The sequence below is a fragment of the Salmo salar genome, chromosome ssa13, assembly GCF_905237065.1.
Source record: "Salmo salar chromosome ssa13, Ssal_v3.1, whole genome shotgun sequence".
NCBI lineage: Eukaryota > Metazoa > Chordata > Actinopteri > Salmoniformes > Salmonidae > Salmo > Salmo salar.
In genome coordinates this window covers 82823496-82846489 of record NC_059454.1, presented here as the reverse complement: position 1 = coordinate 82846489, position 22994 = coordinate 82823496, and the positions used below count along the sequence as shown (strand labels likewise).

At 40.8% G+C, this 22994-nt stretch overlaps 1 protein-coding gene across 2 annotated transcripts; it reads right to left on the bottom strand.

Moving 5' to 3' along the window:
* Positions 1-6929: 6929 nt before the first annotated feature.
* LOC106568042 (olfactory receptor 142-like) lies at positions 6930-10017 on the bottom strand. Of its 2 annotated transcripts, XM_045692268.1 has the most exons (3): positions 9909-10017; positions 9507-9698; positions 6930-8389 (listed from the first exon to the last, which is right to left on the bottom strand). In XM_045692268.1, the coding sequence occupies exon 3, from the start codon at positions 8362-8364 to the stop codon at positions 7420-7422; it is 945 nt and encodes a 314-aa protein (XP_045548224.1). In that variant the 5' UTR covers positions 8365-8389; positions 9507-9698; positions 9909-10017; the 3' UTR covers positions 6930-7419. The 2 variants fall into 2 exon arrangements, with proteins under 2 accessions (XP_045548224.1, XP_013993519.2); XM_014138044.2 differs by lacking the exon at positions 9909-10017 and having other exon boundaries at positions 9507-9902.
* Between the last annotated feature and the right edge of the window lie 12977 nt (positions 10018-22994).

The window sequence follows — 22994 nt, the reverse complement described above, 5'->3', positions numbered from 1 at the left end:
AGGTAACGTGCCAATACAGGACTAAGATTGAATCGTACTACACCGGCTCCGATGGCTGTCGGATGTGGCAGGGCTCGCAAACGATTACAGACAACAAAGGGAAGCACAGCTGCGAGCTGCCCAGTGACACTAACCTAACTGTCACAAATACAGCCGTCGTGCTGAAGGGAGGACCAATACGCAGGCGGAATGTGGATGCTCATCTTTTAATTAATTAGGATAACGCATACACAAAAAAACAAGAAAACAACAAGAACGACGAAGGACAGTTTCACAGGCTAAATGAATACTAGCAGTGCAAAATACAACTACCACAAAACACAAAGACAAACACACCCTATTATATAGGACTCCCAATCAAAGGCAACTCAACACACCTGCCTTCAATTGGGAGTCCAACCCCAATTAACTATACATAGAAAAACAAACCTAGAACCTATACCAACAACTAACACCCCACTACACCACACACAAAACCCCAAAATACAAAACAAATATACCTCTGCCACGTCCTGACCAAAATATAATACAAATAATACCTAAATATTGGTCAGGACGTGACACTAACAGATGAGCTAAATTACTTCTATGCTTGCTTCAAGGCAAGTAACACTGAAACATGCATGAGTGCACGAGCTGTTCTGGACGACTGTGTTATCACGCTCTCCGTAGCCAATGTGAGTAAGACCTTTAACCCGTATGGGCTAGGGGGCAGTATTTTCACGGCCGGATGAAAACATTACCCAATTTAAACAGGTTACTACTCTGGCCCAGAAACTAGAATATGCATATTATTAGTAGATTTGGATAGAAAACCTCAGTGTTTCTAAAACTGTTTGAATGGTGTCTGTGTATAACTGAACTCATATGGCAGGCAAAAACCTGAGGAAAAAGTCAACCAGGAAGTGGAGGATCTGAGAATTGTAGTTCTTCTTTCTAGTCCCTTTCGAAACTACAGTATCTGTGGGGTTACGTTGCACTTCCTAAGGCTTCCATTGGCTGTCAAAAGCCTTCAGAAAGTGGTTTGAGCATTCTCCTGTCACTGGGCAGATAATAGGAGCTCAGTTACTGAGTGGACTGCCTGGCAACAAAGGGATTGGATATGCTCGATCCCGCGAGAGCGCCATTCCTTCTTTTTCTCCTTGAATGAATACGCCATTGTCCGGTTGGAATATTATCGCAATTTTACGTAAAAATACCACAAAGATTGATTTTAAACAGCGTTTGACATGCTTCTAAGTACGGTAATGGAACATTTTAACTTTTTGTCTCTGGTACCGCGCTCGCGCGTTATGCCTTTGGATAGTGCTCTGAACGCACAAACAAAACGGAGGTATTTGGACATAAATATGTATTATTTCGAACAAAAACAACATTTATTGTGGAAGTAGCAGTCCTGGAAGTGCATTCTGATGAAGATCAGCAAAGTTAAGAGAATATTTATAATACTAATTCTGAGTTTAGGTTGCACCGAACTTGGCGGGTGTCTGTATAGCTTTCTGTGATGGCGAGCTATGTACTCAGAATATTGAAAAATGTGCTTTCTCCTTAAAGCTATTTTAAAATCTGACACAGCGGTTGCATCCAGGAGTAGTCTATCTATAATTCTTTAAATAACTGTTATATATTTTGTCAACGTTCATGATGAGTATTTTTGTAAATTGATATGCACATTCACCGGTAGTTTGGGTGGGAATACATTTTCTGAACATCACGCGCCAATGTAAAATGCTGTTTTTGGATATGAATATGAACTTTATCGAACAAAATGTATTGTGTAACATAATGTCCTAGGAGTGTCATCTGATGAAGAGCGTCAAAGGTTAGTGCTTCATTTAGCTGTGGTTTGGGTTTTATTGACACATGTCCTTGCTTGGAAAATGGCTGTGTGATTATTTTTGTCTATGTAGTCTCCTAACATAATCTAATGTTTTGCTTTCACTGTAAAGCCTTTTTGAAATCAGACAATGTGGTTACATCAAGGAGAATTGTATCTTTAAAATGATGTAAAATAGTTGTATGTTTGAGAAAGTTGAATTGTCACATTTTGTTTTTGAATTTGCCACCCTGATATTTCACTGGCTGTGTCCCGCAGGTGGGACGCTAGCGTTCCACGTAGCCCATAAAAGTTAAACAGGCAAACATTCACAAGGCCGCAGGGCCAGACGGATTACCAGGACGTGTACTCCGAGCATGCACTGACCAACTGGCAAGTGTCTTCACTGACATTTTCAACCAGTCCCTGACTGAGTCTGTAATACCAACATGTTTCAAGCAGACCACCATAGTCCCTGTGCCGAAGGCACGTTACCTTACTGTTCTAAATGACTATCAACCTGTAGCACTCACATCTGTAGTCTTGAAGTGCTTTGAAAGGCTGGTCATGACTCACAACACCATTATCCCAGAAACCCTAGACCCACTCCAATTTGCATACCGCCCCAACAGATCCACAGATGATGCAATCTCTATTGCACTCAAGACTGCCCTTTCCCACCTGGACAAAAGCAACAACTATATGAGAATGCTATTCATTGACTTCAGCTCAGCGTTCAACACCACAGTGCCCTCAAAGCTCATCACTAAGCTAAGGACCCTGGGACTAAACACCTCCCTCTGCAACTGGATCCTGAATTTCCTGACGGCCCGCCCCCAGGTGGTAAGAGTAAGGAACAACACATCTGCCATGCTGATCCTCAACATGGGGGCCCCACAGGGGTGCGTGCTCAGTCCGTTCTGTACTCCCTGTTCACTCATGACTGCACGGCCAAGCACGACTCCAACATCAAGTTTGCCGATGACACAACAGTGGTAGGCCTGATCACCGGCAACGATGAGACAGCCTATAGGGAGGAGGTGAGAGACCTGGCCATGTGGTGCCAGGACAAGAACCTCTCCCACAATGTGATCAAGACAAAGGAGATGATTGCGGACTACAGGAAAAAGAGGACCGAGCACGCCCCCATTCTCATTGACGGGGCTGTAGTGGAACAGGATGAGAGCTTCAAGTTCCTCGGTGTCCACATCACCAACAAACTATCATGGTCCAAGCACACTAAGACAGTCATGAAGAGGGCACGACAAAGCCTACTCTGGAGACTGAAAAGATTTGGCATGGGTCCTCAGATCCTCAAAAGGTTCTACATCTGCTCCATCAAGAGCATCCTGACTGGTTGCATCACTGCCTGGTATGGCAACTGCTCGGCCTCCAACTGCAAGGCACCACAGTGGGTAGTGCGTACGACACACTACATCACTGGGGCCAAGCTTCCTGCCGTCCAGGACCTCTATACCAGGCAGTGTCAGAGGAAGGCCCTAAAAATTGTCAAACTCCAGCCACCCTAGTCATAGACTGTTTTCTCTACTACTGCATGGCAAGTGGTACCGGAGCGCCAAGTCTAGGTCCAAAAGGCTTCATAACAGCTTCTACCCCCAAGCCATAAGACTCCTGAACAGCTAATCAAAGGGCTACCCAGATCCCTCTTTTACGTTGCTGCTGCTCTCTGTTAATAATCTATGCATAGTCACTTTACCTCTACCTACATGTGCATATTAGCTCGACTAACCGGTGCCCCTGCACATTGACTCCGTACCGGTACCCCCTGTATATATATTTTACTGCTCTGTTTAATTATTTGTTACATTTATTTTCTATTGTTTACTTATCTATTTTTTTACTGAAAGGTCCTGTTGTATTCAGCGCATGTGACAAATACAATTTAGCTCTGTTCCATGTTCCGTTATTTATTAAATTCACTCCCTGCATTTGCTTCCTGACTCCTAGCGTCTGCGTTACAATCTACCAATGGGTGCCCTTTTTGTGAGGCATTGGAAAACCTCCCTGGTCTTTGTGGTTGAATCTGTTTTTGAAATTCACCGCTCGGCAGAGGGACTTTAGAGCTAATTGTATGTGTAGTACAGAGATGATGTACTCATTTAAAAATCATGTTTACCACTATTGTTGCACACAGAGGGAGTCAATGCAACTTATTATGTGACTTGTTAGGCACATTCTTCCTCCTGAACTTATTTAGGTTTGCCATAACAAAGGGGTTGAATACTTATTGACTCAAGACATTTCAGCTTTTCATTTTTTATTAATTTGTCATTTGTAAAAACATAATTTCACATTATGGGGTATTGTGTGTAGTCCCATCACACAAAATCTAAATTGAATCAATTTTAAATTCAGGCTGTAACATAACAAAATGTGGAAAAAGTCAAGGGGTGTGAGTACTTTCTGAATGCACTGTATATATTGTATATTATAGAGTCCTGAGCGTTGATCAATACTTGGAATGCAATAATTGGGTAAACAATAATTAACAAAATAAAAAGGTGAGTATACGCTATTTCACAAATAAAACATCTAAACAGTGTTTACGTGAGTTTACCCTGCACTACAACCCTGAATGTAACTAACACATAGCATTTGACAACCCTAATACTGCCATGACAACTAGTACCATCACTGCTGCTGTCTACCACTACTACTAATATTTCACAACCATAACTACTTAGAGACTGGCAAGTAGACACATTTACTTTTTCTAGTTAAATAATTAATAATGTGTGCTTGATTATACATGGAATTTTTTTTAGATAATGAAAACGGATAGGTATTCCTGAATAGTTAACAGTCTGCTTATGGTTCGATATCTGATAGCCATTGAGAATTGCCTGATTTTGCTACCTGTGATTGTGTGATGCCCACAACCTATTGCGCTATATTTAGATTTACCTTTATTTTGGAGCCCGATAAAATCATTTCCTCCATGTTTTGACATTAAATCACAAGAAATATGTGGTATATATATATATACAGTGCCAGTCAAAAGTTTGGACACACCTATTTTCTACATTTTAATAATAATAGTGAAGACATCAAAAATATTAAATAACACACATGGAATCATGTGGTACCCAAAATGTTTTCAATTATATTGGCATTCTCTCAACCAGCTTCATGAGGTAGTCACCTGGGAAGCATTTCATACAGGTGTGCCTTGTAAAAAGTACATTTGTGGAATTTCTTTCCTTAATGCGTTTGAGCCAATAAGTTGTGTTGTGATCAGGCAGGGGTGCTATACAGAAGAGAGCCCTATTTGGTAAAAGACTAAGTCCATATTATGGCAAGAACAGCTCAAACATTACTTTAAGACATGAAGGTCGAACTTTGAAAGTTCCTTCAAGTGCAGTCGCAAAAACCACAACAAGAAAGGAAGACTCAGAGTAACCTCTCAGCCTCAGATTGCAGCCCAAATAAATGCTTCACAGAGTTCAAGTAACAGACACATCTCAACATCAACTGTTCAGGCCTTCATGGTCGAATTGCTGCAAAGAAACCACTACTAAAGGACACAAATAATAAGAAGAGATTTGCTTAGGCCAAGAAACCCAAGCAATGGACATTAGACCGGTGGAAATCTGTCCTTTCGTCTGATGAGTCAAAATGAGAGATTTTTGGTACCAACCGCCATGTCTTTGAGTCACAGAGTAGGTGAACGGATGATTGCCGCATGTGTGGTTCCCTCCATGTAGCATGGAGGAGGAGGTGTGATGGTGTGGGGTGCTTTGCTGATAACACTGTCTGTGATTTATTTAGCATTCAAGGCATACTTAACCAGCATGGCTACCACAGCATACTGCAGGTATGCTGTTATCTCAGGTTCTGTTATCTCAGGTCGTAAATTCCATGAGGAGACTCTCCTCAGGGCCAGGCAGTATAGAGAGAGGGTTTCACAGTAGAACAAAGGAACTTCTTTGACATCACAGAACTTGAGAACTGAACAATATCCATGTTTTGGAGAATGTGTAAACGGTCGGTGGAGAAACCAGCTACAACCAGTCCATTTTGTTTTATAATTGTGACCTCAGGAAAAACAATTACCATTACTCTGTTTATACAGGAGCCTCCGTTCTGAGGTTTGCATCTAATTATTGTATAAAATGAATGAGTAAAGATGAAACTATTTGTGAAATTATGTAAGGTGATGTTGAACCGTTAATGTGAGAGAATTGTATTTCTGTTTAAAGTTTAACTAAGCCCCCATGAGCACAGACATCGATCTGGCGTCATGGGACAGCCCTTTTCTACTGTTACGAATATAACCCCCACCTGAAGAAATTTCCTTCAGACCATGTGCACCTCAAGCATCGAGGGGGCTAAGGTTTGAGTAGAGACCACAAGAATCTCAGTATAAGCTAAGGTTGTAATGGTTGTTGAAACTCTGAGACTATCGATTCTGACAGAATAAGAGCAACTCTTTGATACTAATTACTAGTCTGAAGCTAGGAATTATGTACCATTGAATGCAAAGACCGACAACCGCCGAAACATCTATTCTATTAGAACATTTCTGAATGGGACTCTGAAGTATTCATTCTAACCACGAGAGACTTCATGGGAGCAGAGATGATCAGATGAACTTTCCAACAGAAAGATGGACGATTCCAACAGCGATCACGACGACACACTCAGCGTAAATGCAAAGGATTAGCATTTCAATCAATATAATTATCAACTGTGTAGTGATTTTTTTCTTTCGCACCCTTCTCAGTCCACACCCACTTCCCTTTGTCTATCAAGTCGCCATATCAGCTTAGCCCACTAGGGAACATCACCTATAATTTCCTTGTAACCATATCTACTGTTTGTTTGTTTATGCATTTCTGTGATTATTTAGTTAGTAAATAAATGATTAAGACAATTGATGTATGGATGATTCGTAGTGAAGGCTGGGTTCGTGCAGACAACCAATGATTTACGACGTTCGGAATGAGACTAACGTGAGGTAAAGAATAATTCATTAATTAGAAGACTAATTGATCAGATATTAAAATATCTGAATAGATATATTAGGGCACAGTTAATTACATTTACATGATTAGTTTCATCACGTAATAATAATTACAGAGAACTGATGTGATAAAATAACAGTCTTCAATTTAATGATGCCAAAGACACGACAACACATTGCATATAAATGATCAACCAAAGGCTTTTTCATTAACATTTTTAAGGGCAGCTCTGGCGCAGCTTTTCCTTGAGGGCAAAACCGCTCAGGCCTTGAATAAATTATCCGAATTGGTTAAAGTTAGAGTTTGGGATTGGCTTATGTTTATGCAAAAGGAAATCGATAGGCAACCATGTGTTTACACTCTCCAACATCACCCTTGAGCCATCTCCTTCAATAGAAAAATGTAATTCCATAGTTATGTATTTAATTATAAAACAGCATTAAGAATATGTTCTGCAGTTTATTACATTTCATAGATTGTTAGATATATAATATCTATGTTATATGTACAACCAGTGTAATCTATACTATTACCTCAACACAATACAAACATTATAGATAAATTGAGATACATGAACTTGAGATACATGTACAATGGAAATCAAATCAACAGCCTTGGCTACTGTATTGGCAATATCCTATTCTTATTATAACAAAGTTTCAACAGCTTCACTCTTATGGCTTGAATACTTAACCCATAGATTATTGGATTAAGAATGGGAGGGAATATCAAAAAGTAAAGTGACATAAACACTTGAGCTCTGTAAGGTAAATGTCTTGGGTCAAATCGGCTTTGCAATATTTCAAAAAAGCAACCCACAGAGTAGTTGATAATAGAAAACAGGTGTGGAGTGCAAGTTCGCAGTGCTTTGAGCTTGGATTCTTGGGAGGATAATGCACAGACTCTCAGGACATGTCCATATGAGTAAAGGATCATAACTAACTGTGGAAAACTATACAAAACCACAGAGATTAAACCTATTATGTTCACAACAGATGTATTTGTACAGGAGAGCTTTATAAGTGAGTAATTGATGCAGTACAATTTATCTATAGTTTTATCACAAAATCTCATTTGACAAGTTATTAGGAAAATTATGAGAAATGCCACCAAAGGGTAAATCCAGGAGAATGCTACAAGTTTATACACTTTTGTCAGAGACATGATGGTGTGATACCGCAGTGGATGACATATAGCAACATACCTATCATAAGACATCACTCCTAAAATTGTAAATTCAACAATAGCAAAAGTATGTATACAATAGATCTGTGTTCGACAGCCAGCTAGAGATACCTCACTAGGGTGGGAAGCTAAATTTTTCAACAGTGCTGGCAGCAATGCGGTGCTACCATAGAGACCATTTGCTGCCAAGTTACACACCAGGAAATACATTGGTTGATGCAATGTTTTCTCAGTGTAGATTACTCCAATTATAATTACATTTTCAGCAACAATGGCAATGTACAAAATAAGGAAAATACTGAAGTACAAATACTTAAGATCCTCCATTCCAAAGTATGCAGACAGTATGATGGATGACACTGTTGATGAATTTTCCATCACCTGAAATGTATTTCTTCAAATACTGTGAGAAAAGAAATTCTTAGATATGCAGACAATATGATGGATGACACTGTTGCTACATTTTCCATCACCTGAAATGTATTTCTTCAAATACTGTAAGAAAATAAATGCTTAGATGTTAGAGGTAATGTCCTAAATTTAGCAAATTTTCCATCACCATAAATGTCTTGTCTTTAATTTGTATTATATGCTTTATGTGAAATGTCTATAATCAGTAGTGGAGACTAGGGACACTTGTTTCACAGGTCAGTTGTAACAGGCTACAGTACATAACTCAAATTAGAAACTACTTAGAAAGCTGTTGTTCAATAGTATGATCCATGGTTATATCGCTCATGCCTAAACATATATGTATTTCTTTGTTAATCCATACATTTTTGGGGGTTTTATTGACAAAACAATTGAGGCTAAAAATAAATATATATTTTGTCACCTTTCTTTTTGTATTATTAACCTGTGAAAGATCATGTGTTTAAACATATATCATTTTTATGATATAGTAAGATAAGGTATTTTGATAGGTATAGTCGATGGCAATAATTATTGTTGTATTTTCTCACTAGACAAGGCTCCTATGCTTGTGGTTAATTGTAAGGTAGTGTTAAAACTTACCCCTTACATAAGGTTTTATAGTGTATATAGACACATTCACATATTTATATCAAATTGCACTTGTCAACAAACAAACAAACAAAAAAAACATTTTGGCAACTAATTTTCTTGCCAATACATGCCTAAAAGATAAAATGAAAATGTTTTATGTCAATTTAATGTATTTTCTTCAAAATATCAGTTTCAAATCATAACATTGGTGAATTACCCTTCATGTACACCATTAAAGACAGTTACAACTGTCTCATATACTGTTACAACAAACCTTATTGGGGTTATATGAGGTTTTTCAGACTTTGGGTCTTCAAGATAGAATTGTGACAAGGTCACGTTCAGAATAGGTCTCTAAATGGTACTATTACTTAGCAGACAAATCTAAGTTGTTTGTGTGAATATTAAACAGTGTGTGAGTAAATAAATAAATAAATATATTCAGCTCTTGCAATTTCTACCCTGTAGCATAATTTTGTAGAAAGAAATTAAACATTGGAAACAAAATCATTCACCTTTGTACTTGTATCTCCCCACCAGTTGTATGACCTGAATTGAAGAGCTTATGAACTCTTTAAATCTGATCTCCTGTCAAATCAGGTCGGGTGGTCTTCACGGCACACCAATGATGAGACGTGATGTTATGAAAATCCCTTTAAATTTCCTTAATCGGTGTGAAAACTGGAAGTTCTGTTTCAGTTTCGCAACTGGAAAGAAAATCATTAATACAATTGAATGGCCCCAGTTTTACGGCCCCATTAAAATGAAATGATCGTAACTAAATCAAATAGATATAAAGGGAATACATCAACACAAATTCATCCAATGAAGGCCTTTTAAAGTAATTATTTCAGGAGAAAACAAACAGAGATATTCAGAAAATAAATAAATAAAACATAATTGTAAATCTGATTTACCTGTTTCTGAGAGTCCCTATCTATCCAAGGCAAACACTCTTCTCCAGGTTGTCAGAAGTGTAACATTATGATATTTTTGCGCATTGCTTTTGTAGGCTACATGATGGGAGTCACAAGGTAAAAAACAACAACATGGTGATGTGCATGATGGGAGTATAAGGTCAGAACATGGTGATGTCACCTATTTGTCTTGCACATTTTACTGACATCAAGTACCATCCCACAGTACACCAGCTGTAATTTGCATGTCCCTAGACAGCCCATGTCAATTACAATGGTTTTCCAAAACAAATGAACAAATGATGTGGGGCAGATTTGTTTAACATTTAACTGTGTAATACGTACAACAACACAGGTTTACCTTTTAGTTAGAGTTTAAGTAATTTCTTTTCTATATTTTTTTATCCTAGTTTGTTGCATGATTGTAAAATAATTTGCACAGCTTTTATAGACATTTTTTACAATCACGTAAAAAGGGTCAATCTGCAATTGCGACATCCATTTTTGAACGTTTATATTACTGCTATATATACCTTTTGTCTTTTAAAGAATATCACTTATAATTGCTCCATGAGCTTAGTTCAAATGTCTTACCCAATCAGAACCCATAACATGTTTTTTTACTGCATTGTTTGTAAACAATGTAATTGTAAACAAACACTGTATTGCCTCAAAACAAGGTTAAAACTAAAATATTGATCTTATGGCTGGTCAGTCCTTGCATCCATAGCTCTATCGATGAATTTGATAGTTCTCCAGACGGATTTCCTCTGCGGTTTACCAAATCAGAAGTGCGGTGGCGGCTTTGTTATTGTTTGAACAACAGATTGCCCCTTTTACGCAGAACCAGCGACGGAAATGATGCGGGTGACTTGCATTAATTTCTACCACGTGCAGTTTATGACCTACAGTCTGGTTTTCTAAAGTCCAACTCTATCGAATATCTTTCTGAACACTTACAGTGCATGTACATTTTAGCATATCCAGAGCAACTTACAGGAGAAATTAGGGTTAAGTGCCTTGCAGATGTTCACCTAGTCGGCCTGGGGATTCAAACCAGCAACCTTTTGCTTCTTGCTGCCCCAATTTTTTGGGGAGGTATGATATTTATTCCTCTAACTTTCTAACTCATTATTATTCACAATTCATTCATGATTATCCATAATCATGGCAGCATCCAAATTAATGCAGAAATGTTCAGAAACATATTATATTCTTATTGACAATAAACGTGCCCCAAAATGACACAATATATTATATACCATTCATTTTTTTATTAGGCACAACATAATTCGAAACAAAACCAAAACAAACTGAAAATGCATCCAACATGTTTGTAGTCACAAGCACATTCATTTCTAAACAGTAAAACAGATACAGTACCATCAGAAAGTATTCACACATCTTGAGTTTTTCTACATTTTGTGGTGCTACGAAGTGAGATTAACATTTATTTAATTCTCTTTTTTGTCAATGATCTACAGAAAATACTCTAATGTCAAAGTGGAAGAAAAATTTGAACATTTGGGAAAAAATAATAAAAAGTAACATATCTTGATTCAATAAGGATTCAACCCCCTGAGTCAATACATGTTAGAATGACGTTTGGCAACGATTACACATGGGAGTCTTTCTGGATAAGTCTCTAAGAGCTTTCCACACCTTGGATTGTGTAACATTTGCCCATTATTCTTTTCAAAATTCTTCAAGCTCTGTCTAATTGGTTGTTAATCATTGCTAGACAACCATTTTCAGGTCTTGACATAGTTTCTCAGTTTTCTCCTATCACAGCCATTAAACTTGGTAACTGTTTTATAGTCATCATTGGCCTCATGGTGAAATCCCTGAGTGGTTTCCTTAATCTCCGGCAAAATTTCAACTGGACAAATAGCTCACAGTTTACCGAGCCTGGCACCAAATAATTTTTTGTTGTTGGGCAAATTCAAATCCCAGGTGAGATATTGTTTATGTTTTTTAAGTGTAGAATTACATTTGTTGTGATATTGTGTTGAGACGGGAAGTGCAGCCAAAACCTTGTACATTGGCTTGCAAATATATGCACCCCCCTTGGCATTTTTCCTATTTTGTTGCCTTACAACCTGGAATTAAAATGGATTTTTGGGGGGTTTATGTCATTTGATTTACACAACATGCCTACTACTTTGAAAATGCAAAAACAATTATTGTGAAACAAACAACAAATAAGACAAAAAAACTGAAATTGAGCATGCGTAACTATTCACCGCCCCCGCCCCCCCACACACCTTTTGCAGCAATTACTTGGAGTATGTCTCTATAAGCTTGGCACATCTAGTCACTTGGATTTTTGCCCATTTTTCAAGGCAAAACTGCTCCAGCTCCTTCAAGTTGGATGGGTTCCACTGGTGTACAGCAATCTTTAAGTCATACCACAGATTCTCAATTGGATTGAGTTCTGGGCTTAGACTAGGCCATTCCAAAACATTTAAATGTTTCCCCTTAAATCACTTGAGTGTTGCTTTAGCAGCATGCTTAGGGTCATTGTCCTGCTGGAAGGTGAACATCGGTCCTAGTCTCAAATCTCTTGAAGACTGAAACAGGTTTCCTACAAGAATATCCCTGTATTTAGCACCATCCATCATTCCTTAAATTCTGACCAGTTTCCCAGTCCCTGCCGATGAAAAACATCCCCACAGCATGATGCTGCCACCACCATGCTTCACTGTGGGGATGGTATTTTCGGGGTGATGAGAGGGGTTGGGCTTGCGCCAGACATAGCGTTTTCCTTGATGGCCAAAAAGCTCAATATTAGTCTCATCTGACCAGAGTACCTTCTTCCATATGTTTGGGGAGTTTCCCACATGACTTTTGGTTAACACCAAATGTGTTTGCTTATTTTTTTCTTTAAGCGATGGCTTTTTTCTGGCCTCTCTTCGGTAAAGCCCAGCTCTGTGGAGTGTATGGATTAAAGTGGTCCTATTGACACATATTCCAATCTCAGCTGTGGATCTGTGGATCTGTGGAGCTCCTTCAGGGTTATATTTGGTCTCTTTGTTGCCTCTCTGATTAATGCCTGGTCCTTGCCTGGTCCCTGAGTTTTGGTGGGCGGCCCTCTCTTGGCAGTTTGTTGTGGTGCCATAGTCTTTAAATTTTTTAATAATGGATTTAATGGTCACCCAACCCTTATCTGTACGTCTCCACAACTTTGTCCCTGACCTGTTTGGAGAGCTCCTTGGTCTTCATGGTGCCGCTTGCTTGGTGGTGCCCCTTGCTTAGCGGTGTTGTAGACTCTGGGGCCTTTAAGAACAGGTGTATGTAGATATACTGAGATCATGGGACGGATCATGAGACACTTTATTTAACTCATTAGGTGACTTCTGGAGGTAATTGGTTGTCCATTACATGAAGTCCCCAAAAAATCAATTTATATGACAGGTTGTAATGCAACAAAATAGGAAAAACGCCAAGGGGGATGAATACTTTTGCAAGGCACTGGAAATGAAGATTACAAATATATATAATGAGTAGCTTCTTGGAGTACCTCTTGCAGGATGACACATAGTGTACCTATTCTTCTTTTTTTGTCGCCATGGTGCTGTAACGGCAGGATGAGGCTGATCTCTCTTTTTAATTTAGTAAATATTTTTAGTCATTAGGTTTTTTTATGAATTAACATTTTTATCATAATCTGGTCATTTTGATGATCCAAATCAGTTAGCTATTTAAGATAGTGAGATAGTTAAACTAGCTAGCGATAGGACGTTTTTTTGGATGGCCGTGACAAAGGCTTGAGGGGGAGAGAAGATTGAGGACCGCGATAGCTCGTGGAAGCTGCAACTTAATTGTGATAAGCTATTCTAACCATGAACATTGTATAGTGAGCTTCCAGCACCTTTGTGGCAACTCTTATGTAGCATCACCCAAGTGGGTTCTACAGTGTGTTATTGGAGAGGAGTGGCTATCCAGCTAACCATCTACAAAGCAGGAGGACGGAGAAAGTGAGGGGCCTGCAAGGTGCATTGCTAATGCTGTGGACCTGACTGTCTCTCTTTATATGATATTCTGTATGCTCATGGATTTCAGTGTGTATTGACTGCTACAGTTTGTAAGTGTAATAAAAACTTGAACTTGAACACATAGGCTACTGCTACACAGGGGTGTAGTGCTGCCAGAGTGCACCCGAGCAATGCTCCGTCACTTCTCAAAATGTTGCTTGTACCAACAAACGGGTGTGATCATTCTACAGTGGTCCCGGCAGCGTATGCTCAAACCGTTGTGATTAGAACGCTTATTTAGAACGTCCAGCTTCGATTCATGCAACAGACAGCATTTGAGCTGGACACATCATTTTTTTTCACAAACATTTTTGCACAAACACAGTCCTTACACAGTTATGTCCTGAATGTGACCAGTTTATTTTTGGATTGGCTATGAAAAGCCAACTGACATTTACTCCCACATTCTAAAAGAAAAGGTTCCTGGAGTATCCTTTAGGGGTTCTTCAAATTGAAACTGTGGGGGAACCCCTATAAGTTCTTTGAAGAACCCTTGAAAAAGGTTATTCGAAGCACCCCTTATAATTGTTCCTCTAAGAACCTTTTGGGGTTCACTTTATTTACTCCCTGACCACCCTCCCGCCATTATAAAAAAATATTTTAACTTCTCAGGGCTACGTGGGACGCTACCGTCCCACCTGCGGGACACACTATTCAACAGCCAGTGAAATAGCATGGCGCGAAATACAAAACATCAAAAATCTCAAACAATCAACTACTTTACACCATTTTAAAGATAAACTTCTCGTTAATCTAACCACATTGTCTGATTTCAAAAAGACTTTACGGCGAAAGCCTAAAATTAGATTATGTTAGGACATAAACTTCACAAGAAAAACCACACAGCAAATTTCCAAGCAAGGACATGCATCACAAAAAACGAAAAATACAGCTAAAATATTCACTAACCTTTGATGATCTTCATCAGATGGCTCTCATAGCACTTCATGTTACACAATACATGTATGTTTTGCTCGATAAAGTTAATATTTATATCCAAAAACCCCATTTTACATTGGCGCGTGATGTTCAGAAAATGTATTCCCACCAAAACTTCCGCTGAATGTGTACATCAATTTACAAAAATACTCATCATAAATGTTGATAAAATTTACAACAGTTATTGAAAGAATTATAGATATACTTCTCTTTAATGCAACCGCTGTGTCAGATTTTAAAATAGCTTTAAGGAGAAAGCACATTTTTCAATATTCTGAGTACATAGCTCGCCATCAAAGCAAGCTATACAGATACCCGCCAAGTTCTGGGGTAAACTAAACTCAGAATTAGTATTATAAATATTCTCTTACCTTTGCTGATCTTCGTCAGAATGCACTCCCAGGACTGCTATTTCCACAAGAAATCTTCTTTTGTTCGAAATACTCCATATTTATGTCCAAATACCTCCGTATTGTTTGTGCGTTCAGATCACTATCCAAAGGCATAACGTGCGAGCGTAAATCCAGACACGAAAAGTCAAATAGTTCCATTACCGTTCGTAGAAACATGTCAAACATTGTTTACAATCAATCCTTGGGGTCTTTTTAACCTAAAACATCAATAATATTCCAACCGGACAACAGAGTATTCATTCAAGAAGAAAAAGAAGGAACGGCACACTGGCGGGCTCGCGCATCACCAAGTCCTTTGTCCATAGGCAGTCCACAGAGCTCCTATTTTCTGCCCAGTAACAGGAGAAGGATGAAGCACGTTTCTAAAGGCTGTTGACAGCCTGTTCTAAAGGCTGTTGACAGCCATAGGAAGTGCAACATGACCCCACAGACACTGTAGTTTCGATAGGGATTCAAAAGAAGAACTACAATTCTCAGATTTCCCACTTCCTGGTTGGATTTTTCTCAGGTTTTTGCCTGCCATATCAAATCAAATTTATTTATATAGCCCTTCGTACATCAGCTGATATCTCTCAAAGTGCTGTACAGAAACCCAGCCTAAAACCCCAAACAGCAAGCAATGCATGTGAAAGAAGCACGGTGGCGAGGAAAAACTCCCTAGGAAAAACTCCCTAGAAAGGCCAAAAACCTAGGAAGAAACCTAGAGAGGAACCAGGCTATGAGGGGTGGCCAGTCCTCTTCTGGCTGTGCAGGGTGGATATTATAACAGAACATGGTCAAGATGTTAAAATGTTAAAATGTTCATAAATGACCAGCATGGTCAAATAATAATAATCATAGTAGTTGTCGAGGGTGCAACAAGCACGTCCGGTGAACAGGTCAGGGTTCCATAGCCGCAGGCAGAACAGCTGAAACTGGAGCAGCAGCACGGCCAGGTGGACTGGGGACAGCAAGGAGTCATCATACCAGGTAGTCCTGAGGCATGGTCCTAGGGCTCAGGTCCTCCGAGAGAAAGACAGAAAGAGAGAATTAGAGAGAGCATATTTAAATTCACACAGGACACCGGATAAGACAAGAGAAATACTCCAGATGTAACAGACTGACCCTAGCCCCCCGACACATAAACTACTGCAGCATAAATACTGGAGGCTGAGACAGGAGGGATCAGAAGACACTGTGGCCCCATCCAGGGCAGGATATAACCCCACCCACTTTGCCAAAGCACAGCCCCCACACCACTAGAGGGATGTCTCCAACCACCAACTTACCGTCCTAAGACAAGGCCGAGTATAGCCCACAACGATCTCCGCCATGGCACAACCCAAGGGGGGGGCGCCAACCCAGACAGGAAGACCACGTCAGTGACTCAACCCACTCAAGTGACGCACCCCTCCCATGGACGGCATGGAAGAACACCAGTAAGCCAGTGACTCAGCCCCTGTAAAAGGGTTAGAGGCAGAGAATCCCAGTGGAAAGAGCTGAACCGGCAAGGCAGAGACAGCAAGGGCGGTTCGTTGTTCCAGCCTTTCCGTTCACCTTCACACTCCTGGGCCAGACTATACTTAATCATAGGACCTACTGAAGAGATAAGTCTTCAGTAAAGACTTAAAGGTTGAGACTGAGTCTGCGTCTCTCACATTGGTAGGCAGACCATTCCATAAAAATGGAGCTCTATAGGAGAAAGCCCTACCTCCAGCCGTTTGCTTAGAAATTCTAGGGACAATTAGGAGGCCTGCGTCTTGTGACCGTAGCGTACGTGTAGGTATGTACGGCAGGACCAAATCGGAAAGATAGGTAGGAGCAAGCCCATGTAATGCTTTGTAGGTTAGCAGTAAAACCTTGAAATCAGCCCTTGCCTTAACAGGAAGCCAGTGTAGGGAGGCTAGCACTGGAGTAATATGATAAAATTTTTGGGTTCTAGTCAGGATTCTAGCAGCCGTATTTAGCACTAACTGAAGTTTGTTTAGTGCTTTATCCGCGTAGCCGGAAAGTAGAGCATTGCAGTAGTCCAGCCTAGAAGTAACAAAAGCATGGATTAATTTTTCTGCGGCATTTTTGGACAGCAAGTTTCTGATTTTTTAGTTGGAATAGGGTCCAGTATGCAGCTTGAGGGTTTGGAGGCCATGATTATTTTCATCATTGTGTCAAGAGATATAGTACTAAAACACTTTAGTATCTCCCTTGATCCTAGGTCCTGGCAGAGTTGTGTAGACTCAGGACAATGGAGCTTTGGAGGAATACCCGTATGAGTTCTGTTATACTCACAGACATCATTCAAACAGTATTAGAAACTTCAGAGTGTTTTCTATCCAAATCTACTAATAATATGCAAATATTTGACTCTGGGCCCGAGTATTAGGCAGTTTACTCTGGGCACGCTTTTCATCCGAAAATGAAAATACTGCCCCCTATACCTTAAAAAGTTTAATAAAAAAAAATATTGACTTGATTTACATTTTAGTCATTTAGCAGACACTCTTATCCAGAGCGACTTACAGTAGTGAATACATACATTTCATTTTCATTTCATGCATTTTTATTTTTTTGTACTGGCCCCCCGTGGGAATCGAACCCACAACCCTGGCGTTGCACACACCATGCTCTACCAACTGAGCCACAGGGAAGGCTTACTTAAATAATTCATTGTGATTGAATATTTACAAAACACATTACAAAATTGCTATTTAAAAAAAATAAACACTTGGAAAGTCAGTTAAGATGTCACGCCCTGACCATAGAGAGCACTTGGTTCTCTATGGTGTTGTAGGTCAGGGCGTGACTAGGGAGTGTTCTAGTCGATTTATTTCTGTTTGGTGGTGAGTATGGTTCCCAATTAGAGGCAGCTGTTTATCGTTGTGTGTGTGCATGTTGCACCACAGCTTTCACGTTTCGTTGTTTGTTTACTGTTTTTGAAGTTTCACTTTAAATTAAGATGTGGAACTCAACTCACGCTGCACCTTGGTCCGTCCTTTATGACGATCATGACAGAATATCCCACCACAAAAGGACCAAGCAGTGTGCCATGGAGGATAAGGTGAGTTGGACCTGGGAGGAGATTATGAGTGGATGCGAGACCCTTCCTTGGCGGGAGTCGCAGAGGACTCAGGAAGGACAGCGGCGACGCCGGGGACCGCTGCCACAGAAACCCCAAGATTTGTTTGGGGGGGCACAAGGGGTGGTCGGCCGAGCCAAGGAGAGAGCCAGAGCCCGCCTGGGAGTCGATGGAGCAGTGTGAGGAGGGATATCGGAGAATGATATTGGCGAGGAGTATGCTGCAGCGCAGGCATTTTGAGGAGAGTGCTATGAGTCCGGTGCCACCTCAGTCCGGTACATCCTGTGCCAGCTCCACGCACTCGCCCTGAAGTGCGTGTCACAGTCCGGTGCCACCTGTGCCGGCTCCACGCCCCAGGCCTCCAGTGCGCCTCCCCAGTCCAGTACGTCCTGTGCCAGCTCCCCACACTCGCCCTGAAGTGCGTGTCACCAGTCCGGTGCCACCTGTGCAGGATCCACGCACCAGGCCTCCAGTGCGTATCCCCAGTCCGGTACGTCCTGTGCCAGCTCCCCCACTCGCCCTGAAGTACGTGTCACCAGTCCGGTGCCACCTGTACCGGCTCCATGCACCAGGCCTCCAGTGCACCTCCCCAGCCTGGTACATCCTGTGCCGGCTCCCTGCACTCGTCCACCAGTGTGTGTGTACGGTCCGGAGACTCCAGTGACGGTCTACAGCCCGGAACCTCTAGCGACGGTTCACAGTCCAGAGCTTCCAGCGACGGTTCACAGTCCAGAGCTTCCAGCGACAGTTCACAGTCCAGAGCTTCCATAGGTGGAGCCTTCCTCTGCGCCGGTGCCCAGTCCAGGCACGGCGTCCAGTCCCGCTCTATGGCCGGAGCCTTCCTCTGCGCCGGTGCCCAGTCCAGGCACGGCGTCCAGTCCCGATCCATGGCCGGATACTTCCTGTGCGCCGGTGCCCAGTCCAGGCACGACGTCCAGTCCTGCTCCATGGCCGGAGCCTTCCTCTGCGCCGGTGCCCAGTCCAGGCACGGCGTCCAGTCCCGCTCTATGGCCGGAGCCTTCCTCTGCGCCGGTGCCCAGTCCAGGCACGGCGTCCAGTCCCGCTCCATGGCCGGATACTTCCTGTGCGCCGGTGCCCAGTCCAGGCACGACGTCCAGTCCTGCTCCATGGCCGGAGCCTTCCTCTGCGCCGGTGCCCAGTCCAGGCACGGCGGCCAACCCAGCTCCATGGCCGGAGCCTTCCTCTGCACCGGTGCCCAGTCCAGGCACGGCGTCCAACCCAGCTCCATGGCCGGAGCCCAAATAAGCACCAATCAGGGTCAAAACAAAGCTAGCTGGATAGCCAATGAGCTGGGCTTTACGGGAGTATCCGTATATATGTCGTAAAATATATAACTTACAAACCAAGGAACAACCACTTTACAATAGTGCATTTACAATAGTGCATCTAAAATGTAGCTTCTAACCTTGTACGACAGCATGCCTTTTCATTTTGGACAGAAATTATAAGGATATTCAGAGTTATGAAGTTATAAAAACTGGTTGTTTTGCAAATGTTGAACTTATAATATGGCTACTCATACTTGGAAAGCTAAATCAAAGTCCAAGTAAACAGATTTGACGATATTCTTGCAGAAAAATGGAATATGAATGCAAACGTCTCCTTCACGATTTGCCCAAATGTACCTGGGGACTTCACACAAAATGTCTTGAGCCAAGTTATCCGTCAGTCATAATCCAAGTTATCCGTCTGAAACTTTGCACATACACTGCTGTCATCTTGTTGACACTATCAGAATTACAACCAGATTGATGGCTTTAACAGCGACCTTTCTCTTGCATTTCAAATATGGTGGTTAAAAAAACACTGGTTAGTTTTTTTCTTTGTATTTTCTTCTACCAGATCAATTGTGTTATATTCTCCTACAATCAATTCACATTTCCACAACCTTCAAAGTGTTTCCTTTCAAATGGTACCAAGAATATGCATATCCTTGCTTCAGGGCCTAAGCTACAGCCAGTTAGATTTCGGTATGTCATTTAGGCAAATATCTAAAAAAAGAGGGCTATCCCTATTAAAAAATAACTATATTTTGGAGATGATTTCGTTTTCAAATAACCGAAAGTGAGTGGTTGTAATCTGAATAAAATGAAAAAGTCTATTGTCCTGCTAATAGCCCTCCCCTAACCCGAACGACTCTGGGCCAATTGTGCGTCGCCTCATGGGTCTCCCGGTCGCGGCCGGCACAGGTATCTAACCAGCATCTGTAGCAATGCAGTATCTTAGACCACTGTGCCACTCAGGAGGCACCATCCATAAAGTTTTTAATGCTGATCAATTGCCTTGCACAAAGTATCAAAATACTACTTAAACAGGACTCGTAAAGAATTGAATTGAAATGTTAATTACATTTTTGGATCACAGAAACAATGAGAAAATATGGAAAAATAAATAATGAAATGATAATTCAATAAAGCAGCCCATGTAGTCATCTGCCAGAGTAATACACAAGTAATACATTTGGGCCACTGGAATTGTGGAATCGTGTCTATTGTCCTGCTAATAGCCATTGTGAAAACATGTTTTCAAAAGGCCTCCAGGGCCAACAGAGAAGTTCCTTACTTTTCCCCCCTTCCACTTGCCGCTTCCATTTATTCCCATAGTAATTTGTTATGGTTTGCATTGCAAATGAGGGCATAAACTGTGTCAAGACGCCAGCAGAGTAAGTAGACTTATGTCGTATAAAAAGGTTAAATAAAAATTAAGACCAACAACACTTTTAACAGCACATTACTCAACACTAGTGAGACTCATGTCACCTACGGTAGGCCTACAGTATATGTCAAAATATTTTTTTCAATGACGTGACTCTCCGCCAATAATTACATTTAGAGGATTGGAGCATTCTAAATTAATATATAAGGGGCGTTTTTAGTTAGAGTAAATCTGATCTGTGAGAATATAAAAAAGGGGCTTTTAAAATAATTGCTTCAAGATGTCCACCATTGTTCCTGTACCAAAGAAAGCAAAGGTAACTGAATTAACTTCTATGGGCTACGTGGGATGCTAGCGTCCCACCTGCGGGACAAAGCCAGTGAAATATCAGGGCGGCAAATTCAAAAACAAAAAAATGTCATAATTCAACTTTCTCAAACATACAACTATTTTACACCATTTTAAAGATACACTTCTCCTTGATGTAACCACCTTGTCCGATTTCAAAAAGGCTTTACAGCCAAAGCAAAACATTAGATTATGTTAGGAGAGTACATAGACAAAAATAATCACATTGCCATTTTCCAAGCAAGGACATGTGTCAATAAAACCCAAAACACAGCTAAATGAAGCACTAACCTTTGACGCTCTTCATCAGATGACACTCCTAGGACATTATGTTACACAATACATGTATGTTTTGTTCGATAAAGTTCATATTCATATCCAAAAACAGCATTTTACATTGGCGCGTGATGTTCAGAAAATGTATTCCCACCAAAACTACCGGTGAATGTGCGCATCAATTTACAAAAATACTCATCATAAACGTTGACAAAATATATAACAATTATTTAAAGAATTATAGATAGACTACTCCTGGATGCAACCCCTGTGTCAGATTTTAAAATAGCACATTTTTCAATATTCTGAGTACATAGCTCGCCATCACAGAAAGCTATACAGACACCCGCCAAGTCCGGGGCAACCTAAACTCAGAATTAGTATTATAAATATTCTCTTACCTTTGCTGATCTTCGTCAGAATGCACTCCCAGGACTGCTACTTCCACAAGAAATGTTGTTTTTGTTCGAAATAATACATATTTATGTCCAAATACCTCCATTTTGTTTGTGCGTTCAGAGCACTATCCAAAGGCATAACGTGCGAGCGCGGTACCAGAGACGAAAAGTCAAAATGTTCCATTACCGTACTTAGAAGCATGTCAAACGCTGTTTAAAAGCAATCTTTATGGTATTTTTAATGTAAAATTGTGATAATATTCCAACCGGACAATAGCGTATTCATTCAAGAAGAAAAAGAAGGAACGGCGCTCTCGCGTGACCGCGCATATCCAATCCCTTTGTCCACAGGCAGTCCACTCAGTAACTGAGCTCCTATTTTCTGCCCAGTAACAGGAGAAGGCTGAAACAACTTTCTGAAGTCTTTTGACAGCCAATGGAAGCCTTAGGAAGTGCAACGTAACCCCACAGATACTGTAGTTTTGAGAGGGACTAGAAAGAAGAACTTCAATTCTCAGTCCTCCACTTCCTGGTTGACTTTTTCTCAGGTTTTTGCCTGGCATATGAGTTCTGTTATACTCACAGACACCATTCAAACAGTTTTAGAAACTTCAGAGTGCTTGCTATCCAAATTTACTAATAATATGCATATTCTAGTTTCTTGGCCAGAGTAGTAACCTGTTTAAATTGGGCATATTTTTCATCCGGCCGTGAAAATACTGCCCCCTAGCCCAGACAGGTTAAATGACTATCGCCCCGTAGCACTCACTTCTGTCATCATGAAGTGCTTTGAGGGACTAGTCAAGGATCATATCACCTCTACCTTACCTGACACCCAAAACCCACTTCAATTTGCTTACAGCCCAATAGATCCACAGACGATGCAATCGCCATTGCACTGCACACTGTACCTATCTAAGAATGTGGTTCATTGACTATAGCTCAGCATT